Raw genomic sequence first — 13,030 nt, forward strand, 5'->3', positions numbered from 1 at the left:
GTGAAAGTACTTATATTTTGGTTTATTTCTGTATAAAAACCTATATTTAGAAATAAATGTTGTTTACAATAACATGTTATATTGGCATAGTGCTGTGCAGTTGTCATAATAGTATCGATATAATATCCACTTAATAAGTCTGCTTTTACAAATTTTAACATCAGAACTTACTGTCTCTAAGACACTGAGCCCTCAGAGTTGTGTATTATTTTCAACAAAACATCAGTTAAAAACATTTTGATTAAAAAGGCGTATTATAAAATTCAGGATTTTAAAGACATATTTTATTGAAAATAATATGTTTTGCCTTTTTATTTTCACATGATGCTTCTACGGCGACCACGGGCACGGCAGTGCTTCCGCACAGACGAGCAAATCGGAATGCAAGTTGCAATATTTGCTTGAGAACTTAGTTACCGAGTATAGATTTCGAATTGTATAAATATTTTTTTCTTAGCACTAAAATTGTTTTGTACAATCGATTAATACATAATTAGCTCCATTTGCATTATATAACTTTCTCATGAATAGCTTGAAAACGATTTTAAATTATTGTATTTTTTTTAAGAGAGTATCTCCTTATGGCGTTTCTTGCGGATTCTTCTTCATAGGACCGAATCTTTGGCACCTTGCAACTAGTCTGACGTGAAAGAACTTTCATAGGGCTATTTGAAATAATAAATAATTACTTTGCCTGTTTTTTTTTTTTCAAAGGTCACCCTACTGAAATGACTCCTCCCATTTGGTTGATGTTGTTGAGGTTATTAGTATCAGTGAAGTTAATGTGATAGTTAGTTCTATGACGAAGAGATTATTTATATTCGGTTATTTTTATGCACCCAGTAAGACTCGTACATACTTCTAACTAGAATACAATATCGATATTTGTTGAATCCGGTAGCGGTACAACCCTAGTAATGGCAGCCATTTTAGTTACGACTGCAGACTGACAGTAGGTGTGCACGTTTTTTTCGTGACATTTCCTGTCCCTATAGTTATATGTCAATGGTTATTCTTGCAACCCAATTTGACAATGCGCCATCTTTCTCTAAATTGGCCCCGAACTACCTACATAGCTATAGCTATAAAAATATTATAATTATGCATCATATTCATAACATTTTCTATTAGGGTAAGTAGCACCATATAACTATAACATTGGTTATCGTTATAGTTACATGGTGCTACTTACCCTAATAGAAAATGTCATCGTTAATATAGTAAAAGGTCGAAGGAAAACAAATAATTATTATATATTACTTTTTATTTACGCGTGTATGCGGAATGCAAAAAACCGCCATATTGATATTATTATGATCGGTTTTGTTAAGTTACTTGGAATACTAACACCAGGTCTTTTTAGATGAAATTTGATATTTGTGCTTTTTTAAACCGTATTTAATTTATTCGCCTATTTTATCTTTTTTTAAAGTGTCTAATATTTTCCTCATACTTTTCTCTAATTAATATTGCATAAATAATTTTATATTAACAAACAAAATCGATTATAGTGTAGTGCCATCTGTTGGTAATTTAAGGTATCTTTTAGATAGTAAATAGTTTCCGGGCCAAATAAAAGGTGGCGACTCTTCGTTTACTTAGCTGTCAAAATGTACGGAGTGTCCCCCCCCTGAACTAATAATATTTCAATGCGAGAGAGCGGTTTATACTGGAGATATCATTTATTTAATTAATCTATAAATAATTAATTATGAAAAGGATTATATGAGAGAAACGTCAGGTTGCAGTGCAAACAACTGTTGACATTGAAAGTTTACTATTACTATCATAACCTAAGTGATAATTAGCTGTGTAAACACTGCAAGTAGAATATTTCCAAGAAAATGAGATTAACATTACGTTTACTTTCTTCAGTTGTACAGAAAACACCTTTTTATGTAACGACGCCGATATTTTATGTGAATGCAGGTAAGTTAAACGTTAAGAACACCTGTTCTTACTAGTACGTACATAAGTTGTTCTAAGTAAATAAATAACATTTAAATGATCAGGTTCAAGGTTTTATTATTAATAGGAAATGCCTTATCTGTATAAGAATAGATCTTTCCTCCACAATCGTGTAGTAAATAGACTGAATTTTATTCATAAATCTAAATATTCCAACCTAAGCTAATGGGATAATCTAAATTATAATTTACCAGCTGCTTCTTGTGGTATCACCCGCATCCTGGGGAAACTTCTCTAGTTACCCGGACAACTTATAGCCTATGTTACTGGGCGGTAATCTATCGATAGGTAGATCGGTTCAGTGGTTTCAGAGCAGTAGTACTAAGAAACAAAAACTGATTTCCTTTTTATTATATTAGTATTTAAGTATTAGATTATATTTTAAGTACAGTATTTTAATTAAGAAGACGGAAGACGCGGGATGCGTCGCCTCCAACAGGTATCTGTGGAGATCTAAGGGGAGGCCTATGTTCAGCAGTGGACATCCTATGGCTGAGATGATGATTTTAATTATTAATTTTCAGCACCTCACATTGGTCACCTGTACACTGCAGTAGTAGCGGATGCAATACAAAGATTTGAGAAGCTCACCAACCCCGATTACCAAATTGTATTTAGCACAGGTAAGTTCACTAAAGCAGTTTATACATAGATGAAAATCAAGTGTTAGGGGGGAATAGAAAATTATCCTATCTCTATCAGTACAAACAAAATCTGGACAGTCTCATGTTAGTCTTATCATATTGAATACATAAATAGAACATAGCTGAGAGATTGTTATCAGTTCATAGTTCACTAGTGCTGATTAGTGCAAGTTTACTTATGTAAACTCACGGCCAGTTTCTTCATCAAAAGTAAAAGTCAAAGTAATGTCTAAAGTAAAAGTAACGGTCAAATTCATTTTTTATATTAGTTTTGCTGTCACTTTAGCCTTGAAAAAACGAATTTGACCGTTACTTTGAAAAAAAGAAAATGAATGACAGGAAGGTTATCAGACTTACTGGCCTGTCTGACTAACTGTAAAAAATGGCAAAGATGTTGATCTATTAAAATGACAACCAGCAGATCCAATGACGGTTGCTTAACCTTATAATCAACCTATGCGGCTTACATTGCCTAAGCGGTTTCACCCACATCCCGAGGAAATATCTTCCTTTATTCTCTTGACAAAATACAGCTTATGTTACCGGGGAACAGTTTAACTTCCAACACAATTATTTTTTTCAAATTGTTTTGGTTTCAAATAAAAAAAATAAACATTTTTATTTTATTACCATTTAAGTACTCTAACTACATATTCTTATTAACATTCCAGGAACAGACGAACATGGCACCAAAATACAGCAAGCCGCTGCTAAAGCCAAGTTATCGTTACCGGAGTACTGCACGAACATATCTGAAGAATATAAGCAGCTGTTCAAGGAGTTCAATGTAGACTACACAGACTTTATACGTACCACGGAGGATAGGCATAAGACTGCGGTTAGGCATTTTTGGGTGAGTAATTTGTGGTAATAAATAAAAAAACCTAATGGAATAGGTTCCGCTTTTGACTTTTGATATTTTATAAGTCGAGGCCTTCTTTATTGCTTCCTCAATGACTAGAATATCAAGTTAAAAATACAATCTTTCTCACTGTTTTATCGTCATTGATTTACTGATAATTTTGCGAATCCCTTATGGGAACTACCTTGCTACTCTATGCCAGAAAATGTTAATGGCTTAATATTCCCTAAAAAAACCCTTAAAATTCTTATTAAAAATACAAGTTGTGGATGGGATATACCTCGCCGCTGTCTACCTTAAACTTTTCAAGACTTTTACTAAGTAGTCCCTTTCATTTTTCTAAGATTGTAAGAAAATAAATTTCTTCCCTGTTTTTGGTTACAACTTACCTCGCCATTTCTATCCATATGCTGGAACCTTGGGAAACTAGTGAAACCGCGAAACCCAGCTAATAGAAAGTATTTTTTTGTTAACAGAACAAATTAGTGGAAGAGGACCACATATACAAGGCTAAATACAGCGGCTGGTACAGCGTCAACGACGAGGCGTTTGTGCCAGAAACACATGTTAAAGATGAACTCAGGGACGGGGAGAATGTAAGTTTGTGTATGTTTATTTAGGTGTTTTATCTTTAAACTAATTCTGGTTGTTTCCACCCGCTTTTTGAAGGAAGTACTTACCGCGCCTTAGTAAGAAGTAGCTTATAATCTTCTATAAGAGAGCTGTCTAACACTGAAACAATTTTGCAAATCAGACCAGTAGTTCTTGAGCTTAGCATAAGCAAACTCTTTAGCTTTATAATATTAGTTTATTTTTCTAGAACAAAAATTACATAGACCACTTATTTATTGAGTAGTTCCCAAGGTAGGTCCCCAATAAATAATACTAATTAATATTAAAAAGGATATCCATTTTATTGTAATTGCAGGTGAAAGTATCAATAGAGTCAGGTCACAAGGTGGAGTGGACGGAGGAGACTAACTACATGTTCAGGCTCAGTGCATTCAAAGTGCATCTACGGAATTGGCTCAAAAATGGTATGTAAACTATTAAATTACAGCTTGTCAGTCTCTCATAAACATAGATCTTTTTTATAATAATCAAAACTAAAATTGCGGGTAAAAGTGTGTTCCATTGTATTTAAGGCACATCTGAATCCGAAATTAATATAATTGCATTATTGTAAACCCTAATGGTGTTATTACAAAAAAGTTAAACAGATTTGGATTGGATTTTTTACACACTTGTCAAACGTTATTTCGCCTCTTTTATTCCGGAGACTTTCGGTGTTTATTTTTTGATTAAAAAAAAATTAAGTCTCCCGATTAACTTTACAAATATGTATTTACAGATGGCGTGATAACACCGTCGAAGTTTCAGACACAGTTACAAGAGATGGTAGAGGGCGATGCTTACTTACCTGATATATCAGTCAGTCGGCCGTCCAGCAGAGTGCACTGGGCTATAAGGGTAAGTTAAACATATGGGAAGATTAGGTGGCACATATTAGGGTTATGTGAAGTTCGAAGAGAGGGGGAGGACACCATAACCCTCGAATCAGGTCACCTAATGTACTTCCGAAAGGGAGACCAACAATCCCAAGGTGGCGTTGGGTTTCTGGTTAATAAGTCCCTAACTGATAACGTTGTGGAGGTGTCTAGTGTGTCGAACAGGGTAGCGTACCTTATCATAAAGCTCACCGACAGGTATAGCTCAAGGTAGTGCAAGTGTACGCACCGACCTCGACACATTCAGACGATGAAGTGGAGGATATGTTTGATAATATATCAAGGGCCCTCCACTTCACTACAAAGACCCATTACACCGTTGTCATGGGGGACTTTAACGCTAAAGTGGGAGTACAGATTTGCGGCGAATCGGCAGTAGGATCCCATGGATTTGGAAGCAGGAATCATAGGGGGCAAATGCTCGTCAACTTCCTCGAACGCGAGGGGCTGTTTTTGATGAACTCCTTTTTCAAAAAGCAGCCCCAAAGGAAGTGGACGTGGCAAAGCCCCGACACTATGACTAAAAATGAGATTGACTTCATCATGATGAACAAGAAGCACATATTCAGAGACGTCTCCGTGATCAACCGGTTTAACACCGGGAGCGATCACCGACTTGTCCGAGGCTCTCTGAATATCAACTTCAAGGCCGAACGTTTCCGTCTGATGAAGGCCAGGCTCCGACCAACACTGCTCCAAACCATGACAGGATCTGAAACGTTCCAGTCAAATTTGGAGAACCGATTTGCCGCCGTGGAAACCACAGCAGACGTTAACCAGAACCACGAATATGTGGTTCGGATCCTCAGGGAGGAAGGTTCGAGATTCTGTAACATGCAGCGTAAGGGCAAGAAATCAAAGCTTTCAGAAGAGACATTAGGGCTTATGAAGAAACGACGTGAAAACCCGCCTGTCACTTCGTCAGCTAAGCGGGCTCTAAACCAAGAGATCAACAAGCACGTACGACGCGACCTCCGGTGCTCCAATACTCTTGACATTGAAAGAGCAATTGAGCAGAACGGGGGTCAAAGGTGTTCGTACAATCTCTTGGAAGAAGCCACTTGACGAAGCTGACCACAACAAGTGGAGAAGTCGTTTCTTCGGTACCGGCAGTCCTTTCGGAAGTGGAAAATTTCTATGGCCGGTTATACGCATCGCGTGCATCTCGACCTGATCCCGGAAATGAGGATTCTAGAGCCACATTAACACGCTATTTCACCGAAGACCTGCCAGAAGTCAGCAGTGGCGAAATCGAGATCGCTCTGAGACAGCTCAAAAATGGAAAAGCCCCCTGGCGAGGATGGCATTACAACAGAGCTATTAAAAGCGGGAGGTAAGCCCGTACTGGGGGAGCTCCAGAAGCTTTTTAATGCCGTCCTTTTCGAAGGGAGAACTCCAGAGGCGTGGAGTAGGAGTGTTGTCGTCCTGTTCTTCAAAAAGGGAGACAAAACCCAGCTGAAGAACTATCGACCCATTTCCCTCCTAAGCCACGTATATAAGCTGTTCTCAAGAGTGATCACGAACCGACTTGCGCGGAGACTCGACGAATTCCAACCACCGGAGCAGGCTGGGTTTCGGAGCGGATACGGCACCATAGACCACATCCACACAGTGCGGCAGATTATACAGAAGACCGAAGAGTATAATCAGCCCCTGTGTCTAGCATTTGTGGACTATGAGAAGGCCTTTGACTCGGTTGAAATCTGGTCTGTTTTGGAGTCCCTGCAGCGTTGTCAAGTAGATTGGCGATACATCCAAGTGATGAGATGTCTCTACGAAGCCGCTACAATGTCGGTCCAAGTACAGAATCAGCAAACAAGGCCCATACCGTTGCATCGAAGAGTGAGACAAGGGGATGTTATTTCCCCGAAACTGTTCACTAATGCAATGGAGGATATGTTCAAGACGCTGAACTGGAAAGGACGCGGCATCAACATCAATGGCGACACATCTCTCACTTGCGATTTGCTGACGATATCGTCATCATGGCGGAAACGCTGCAGGACCTACAACAGATGCTGAACGACCTGGCTGAATCTTCTCTACGCATCGGCCTACGGATGAACTTGGACAAAACCAAGGTCATGTTCAATGAACATGTTCTACCGGAACCGATTGCGATACACGGCGCCGTTCTCGAAGTTGTTCGGAAATATGTATACCTCGGGCAGACATTGCAGTTAGGTAGAAACAACTTTGAGGACGAGGTGAATAGGAGAATTCAGTTGGGTTGGGCTGCATTTGGGAAGGTACGTCGAGTCCTAACATCGTCGATCCCACAGTGCCTAAAGACAAAAGTCTTCAATCAGTGCATCCTACCTGTCATGACTTACGGAGCCGAAACGTGGACACTGACGGTACGGCTGGTCCACAAGTTTAAAGTTGCTCAGCGGGCTATGGAAAGAGCTATGCTTGGCATTTCTCTGAGGGATCGCATCAGAAATGAGGTAATCCGTCAGAGAACCAAAGTCATCGACATAGCCCACCGAATCAGCAAGCTGAAGTGGCAGTGGGCTGGCCATATTAGCCGAAGAACCGATAACCGTTGGGGTAAACGAGTTCTAGAGTGGAGACCACGCCTCGGCAAACGTAGTGTAGGACGTCCTCAGGCACGGTGGAGTGATGACTTGCGCAAGACGGCTGGCAGGAGCTGGATGCGAGAAGCCGAAAATCGATCTCAGTGGCGTGCACTTGGAGAGGCCTATGTCCAGCAGTGGACTGCTATAGGCTGATGATGGAAACATAGATATTGCATCATCTTCCTTACGGAGTGATCACAGAGGAAGGTTTTATGTATAACTAGCTTTTGTCCGCGACATCCTTCGCGTGGAATAGTGACTTCCGACAGATTTTTGGTTTGACCAATAGATGGCGCTGTATGTCCGGAACAAAGTTTATTTTTGTAATAAAAACTAATCCTATGTCCTTTCTCAAGTTCCAAACTATGTCTGTACCAAATTTCACACAAGTCGGTTTAGGCGTGAAGAAAAGACAGACAGACCGAGTTACTTTCGCATTTATAATATTAGTTTGGAACATAATACCATACATTAAATAGTGAGGAAATACTGTTATCCCGTGCGAATACTTGGTGGGTCGTTAGTTATAATATGTTCTTATATCATAGGTGCCAAACGATGAAGAACAAAGCATCTACGTATGGCTAGACGCACTGATCAACTACCTGTCAGTGCTGGGCTACCCGCAGTGCGAGGCGATGACGTCACGCGGACACGTGTGGCCGCCCGACGTGCACGTGCTCGGCAAGGATATACTCAAGTGAGGACATGTACATAAACGGGGGGCCTATTAGGAAATATATAGTTTAGAGTTTAGATAGAAACTTAAGTGAGTTAATGTACCTAAAAGGGAGTTAAGGGGGTTTTGTTACGAAATAATAGCTTCTGCTAGCGGCTGCGCTTGCGTGATATGTGTTTATAATGTTACGAGGACTGGGATATTGGTAGGTAGTACGATAGTAGAATTGGTAGGATGTTAGGATAGTAGGATTAGTAGGATTATAAGATGGAAGGATTAGTAGGATAGTAAGATAGTAGCATGGTATGACAGTAGGATGGTAGGATTCGTAGAGTAGTAGGATGGTAGGATTAGTAGGAAAGTAGGATAGTAAGATTAGTAGGATTAGTAGGATAGTAAGATTAGTAGGATAGTAGGATAGTGGGATTAGTTACTGTTACAGCTTTTTTTTTTATCGTCCCACTGCTGGGCACAGGCCTCCTCTCACACGGAGAAGGATTGAGCATTAATCACCACGCTTGCTCAATGCGGGTTGGTGATTTCAGACTTTATAGTCCAGGTTTCCTAAAGATGTTTTCCTTCACCTTTTTTTTTTTGTCAGCCATTGGTGTCTAAGATTACTTAGAAAGTAAGTTAAAGTAGTAGGATTAATAGGATAGTAGGATTAGTAGGATAGCAGGATTAGTAGGATAGTAAGATTAGTAGGATATATAGTTAAGAGAGAATTGCAAAGCATCTACGTATGGCTAGACGCGCTGATCAACTACCTGTCAGTGCTGGGCTACCCGCAGTGCGAGGCGATGACGTCACGCGGACACGTGTGGCCGCCCGACGTGCACGTGCTCGGCAAGGATATACTCAAGTGAGCACATGTACATAAACGGGGGGCTTATTAGGAAATATATAGTTTATTTATTTTTATTTATTTATTTAGGCTTACCAACTAAGACACATACAGACAATCTTAAAAATAAAGGAAACAACAGTTAGTGTATGCTCTTAAATTAAAGGTAGGCTCAACATTATTTTTAGGCTGTTCAAGTAAAAGTAAAAGAATTAAAAATTAAAAGTAATTAAAAATATAAGAAATGCAGACATTGGGTAAAACATGAAAAACTTTAAAAAACTTTAAAAATTAAAAATTAGGCAAACTCTTAATGGCTCTTTTAAATACACTTATTTTACTTGCAAATATATCCAAGTCATGTTTTTTATAAATGTATTACACTTTCTAAGAGTATAAGTGAGAGGTGCGTTGCTACCATATTGTTTAGAAGGAAACTCAAGAAAGTAATGTACCTAAATGGGGTGTAGGGAGGTTTTATTACGAAATAATAATGTAACATACTTAGGTGACAACTTAAAAATTTTAAGGCCTGGTTTACCCCTTGCAATCTCCACCCTATGGTGAGGTTTTAGTCCTAAAAGAAAGCTGCTTTCAAATATGACTGACTCCGCAAAGCCTCTTAGAGGTTTCTGGTGCCTGTGCTTATATTTTTACTCCAAAACTACAAGGTACAATTTTCATTCTCAGATTTCACGGCATATACTGGCCAGCGTTCCTAATGGCTGTCAAATGGCATCCACCACGGCGCTTAGTCTGTCACTCGCACTGGACGGTGGACGGCAGCAAGATGTCCAAGTCTCTGGGTAACGTGGTGGACCCGAGGAGCAGCCGCGTGGGCAACGAGGCGCTGAGGTATCTGCTACTGAGGGAAGCCACTATGGCCAGTGACGCTAGTGAGTATACTGTGCCACTGCTGGGCAACGAGAACTAGTCGTAGGACATACTGACAATATCTAACTAATTACCAAATTAAAATTACACCGGCTAGTAAAATTGTATTCTTTTGATTATTTGTCTATTTTGTGTTAAAATACATAAACACTGAATAGTAAATGTGAATACCATATAGCATTTTAATTGTCATTTTTTCCTCATATGTTTTCTTTGCGATTCTACATGATCTTCGCATGTTACTATCGTATGTATCCATACATACAAACTGTAATACCTATTATGTTTTAAAAAGAGTAACCATAGAGATTCTTACCCGTTCTTCTACATAGGAAGCTACTTTTTCAATGGGCAGTTAGAGTCAAACTTATTTATATTTTTGACGTTCATAAGTGCTTGTAAAGGTCTAAATTAAATAAATGATTTGACTTTGATATAATTTTCAACTTTAACTTCATACTTAAAGACCACCATCATTACTGACAAAGCTTGAGGCGGTCGCGCGGCCTCGCGTCAACGCCCGCCCGATGCGCGAGGCGTACGCTCGCTGCCATTCCGGTGTGACTCGCGCCTTACAGACAACACCTTTTTGCTATTTAATCTTATGTATTTTATTCACAGACTACAGCGAAACGAAGCTAATAAACATAGCGAACGCGGAACTGGCGGACACTCTCGGCAACCTCGCGTCCCGGTGCTGCGGCGCCGCCCTCAACCCGCGGCACGAGTTCCCCGCGCTACATGCTAGTGTACTCACTAGTGTGGCCACTACACAGCATGCGAGTGATCTTATGCGGGCTGTGGAGGAACTGCCAGGTTAGTATATACACCCACAGGTTATAGTTCCCCGCGCTACATGCTAGTGTACTCACTAGTGTGGCCACTACACAGCATGCGAGTGATCTTATGCGGGCTGTGGAGGAACTGCCAGGTTAGTATATACACCCACAGGTTATAGTTCCCCGCGCTACATGCTAGTGTACTCACTAGTGTGGCCACTACACAGCATGCGAGTGATCTTATGCGGGCTGTGGAGGAACTGCCAGGTTAGTATATACACCCACAGGTTATAGTTCCCCGCGCTACATGCTAGTGTACTCACTAGTGTGGCCACTACACAGCATGCGAGTGATCTTATGCGGGCTGTGGAGGAACTGCCAGGTTAGTATATACACCCACAGGTTATAGTTCCCCGCGCTACATGCTAGTGTACTCACTAGTGTGGCCACTACACAGCATGCGAGTGATCTTATGCGGGCTGTGGAGGAACTGCCAGGTTAGTATATACACCCACAGGTTATAGTTCCCCGCGCTACATGCTAGTGTACTCACTAGTGTGGCCACTACACAGCATGCGAGTGATCTTATGCGGGCTGTGGAGGAACTGCCAGGTTAGTATATACACCCACAGGTTATAGTTCCCCGCGCTACATGCTAGTGTACTCACTAGTGTGGCCACTACACAGCATGCGAGTGATCTTATGCGGGCTGTGGAGGAACTGCCAGGTTAGTATATACACCCACAGGTTATAGTTCCCCGCGCTACATGCTAGTGTACTCACTAGTGTGGCCACTACACAGCATGCGAGTGATCTTATGCGGGCTGTGGAGGAACTGCCAGGTTAGTATATACACCCACAGGTTATAGTTCCCCGCGCTACATGCTAGTGTACTCACTAGTGTGGCCACTACACAGCATGCGAGTGATCTTATGCGGGCTGTGGAGGAACTGCCAGGTTAGTATATACACCCACAGGTTATAGTTCCCCGCGCTACATGCTAGTGTACTCACTAGTGTGGCCACTACACAGCATGCGAGTGATCTTATGCGGGCTGTGGAGGAACTGCCAGGTTAGTATATACACCCACAGGTTATAGTTCCCCGCGCTACATGCTAGTGTACTCACTAGTGTGGCCACTACACAGCATGCGAGTGATCTTATGCGGGCTGTGGAGGAACTGCCAGGTTAGTATATACACCCACAGGTTATAGTTCCCCGCGCTACATGCTAGTGTACTCACTAGTGTGGCCACTACACAGCATGCGAGTGATCTTATGCGGGCTGTGGAGGAACTGCCAGGTTAGTATATACACCCACAGGTTATAGTTCCCCGCGCTACATGCTAGTGTACTCACTAGTGTGGCCACTACACAGCATGCGAGTGATCTTATGCGGGCTGTGGAGGAACTGCCAGGTTAGTATATACACCCACAGGTTATAGAAATTTAGAAAGTCTTACTAAGAGAACTTATAAACCCCTTTATAATTTGTCCGCAGAAATCTGCCACGGCCACTACAGAAACTACCATTTCTACAAAGCAGTGGACGCCGTCATAAGGACATTACACATCGCTAACCTTTTCTTCGAAACCAGCAAACCTTGGGAACTGCGGAAAAAACCAGAAACGCAAAAAGAATTAGACGTTATCTTACACTTAACTATGGAAACGTTAAGAATATGCGGAATTATATTACAGCCAATTATACCACAGATGACGAAAACGTTGCTCGATAAACTACAAATTGGTAGAGATTGTAGGAACTGGCAACACTGTGAGACGCCATCATGGCGGCTAAAAGGCGCCATTTATGAAACTAAGAACATTCAAAGCGGAAAATTCGTACTATTTCAAAGGATTTATGATAAAAAGGTATCACAGACTGAGTTAAGGAAGAATGCTTCGGAAGAGAAAAGGAGAAAAGCTCAAAAGAAAAAGGTTACTGCGTAGTTTTGTACAGAATTTAGTTAGAAATGCGGGTTTTAGAATTGAAATTAGAATTTGAAATCATAGATCTATCTTTTCTTTAGTATGTTATTTAAATGAGCATTTTTATTTATCTTCGCCATTAATGTGTTCGTCTTTTAGTGTTGAGTTACTAATGTTCTTGTTGGCTTTAGTTAGTAAGACCTATCTCTTCTCTTTGCATTTTATGAAATTAAATTATAAAACAAGTGACATTTTGTTATTTAATTCTGCTTTTTAAAGACAAAAAAAACAGTTATTCTTATGGTCATAGCTCGGTATTAGATATAAATATTGAGAAAGCTA

The 13,030-nt window shown here is 40.5% G+C and overlaps 1 protein-coding gene across 1 annotated transcript; it reads left to right on the plus strand.

Moving 5' to 3' along the window:
• Positions 1-1,638: 1,638 nt before the first annotated feature.
• Positions 1,639-12,934, plus strand: LOC124641836 (methionine--tRNA ligase, mitochondrial). The gene is made up of 10 exons (XM_047180073.1): positions 1,639-1,929; positions 2,493-2,591; positions 3,284-3,465; positions 3,951-4,070; positions 4,403-4,511; positions 4,826-4,944; positions 8,110-8,261; positions 9,775-9,980; positions 10,600-10,794; positions 12,258-12,934. The coding sequence occupies exons 1-10, from the start codon at positions 1,845-1,847 to the stop codon at positions 12,707-12,709; spliced, it is 1,719 nt and encodes a 572-aa protein (XP_047036029.1). The 5' UTR covers positions 1,639-1,844; the 3' UTR covers positions 12,710-12,934.
• The last annotated feature ends 96 nt before the right edge of the window (positions 12,935-13,030 follow it).

The sequence above is a fragment of the Helicoverpa zea genome, chromosome 23 (genome assembly GCF_022581195.2).
Source record: "Helicoverpa zea isolate HzStark_Cry1AcR chromosome 23, ilHelZeax1.1, whole genome shotgun sequence".
Taxonomy (NCBI): Eukaryota; Metazoa; Arthropoda; class Insecta; order Lepidoptera; family Noctuidae; genus Helicoverpa; species Helicoverpa zea.

What these genes read in the sequence shown, in the direction of transcription:
- LOC124641836 (XM_047180073.1), top strand. Translation starts at nt 1,845, where the DNA reads ATGAGATTAACATTACGTTTACTTTCTTCAGTTGTACAGAAAACACCT. An exon ending in CTGCGGTTAGGCATTTTTGG is followed by an intron (nt 3,466 to 3,950) that starts GTGAGTAATTTG and finishes TTTTGTTAACAG; the next exon opens with AACAAATTAGTGGAAGAGGA. An exon ending in GGCTGTGGAGGAACTGCCAG is followed by an intron (nt 10,795 to 12,257) that starts GTTAGTATATAC and finishes ATTTGTCCGCAG; the next exon opens with AAATCTGCCACGGCCACTAC.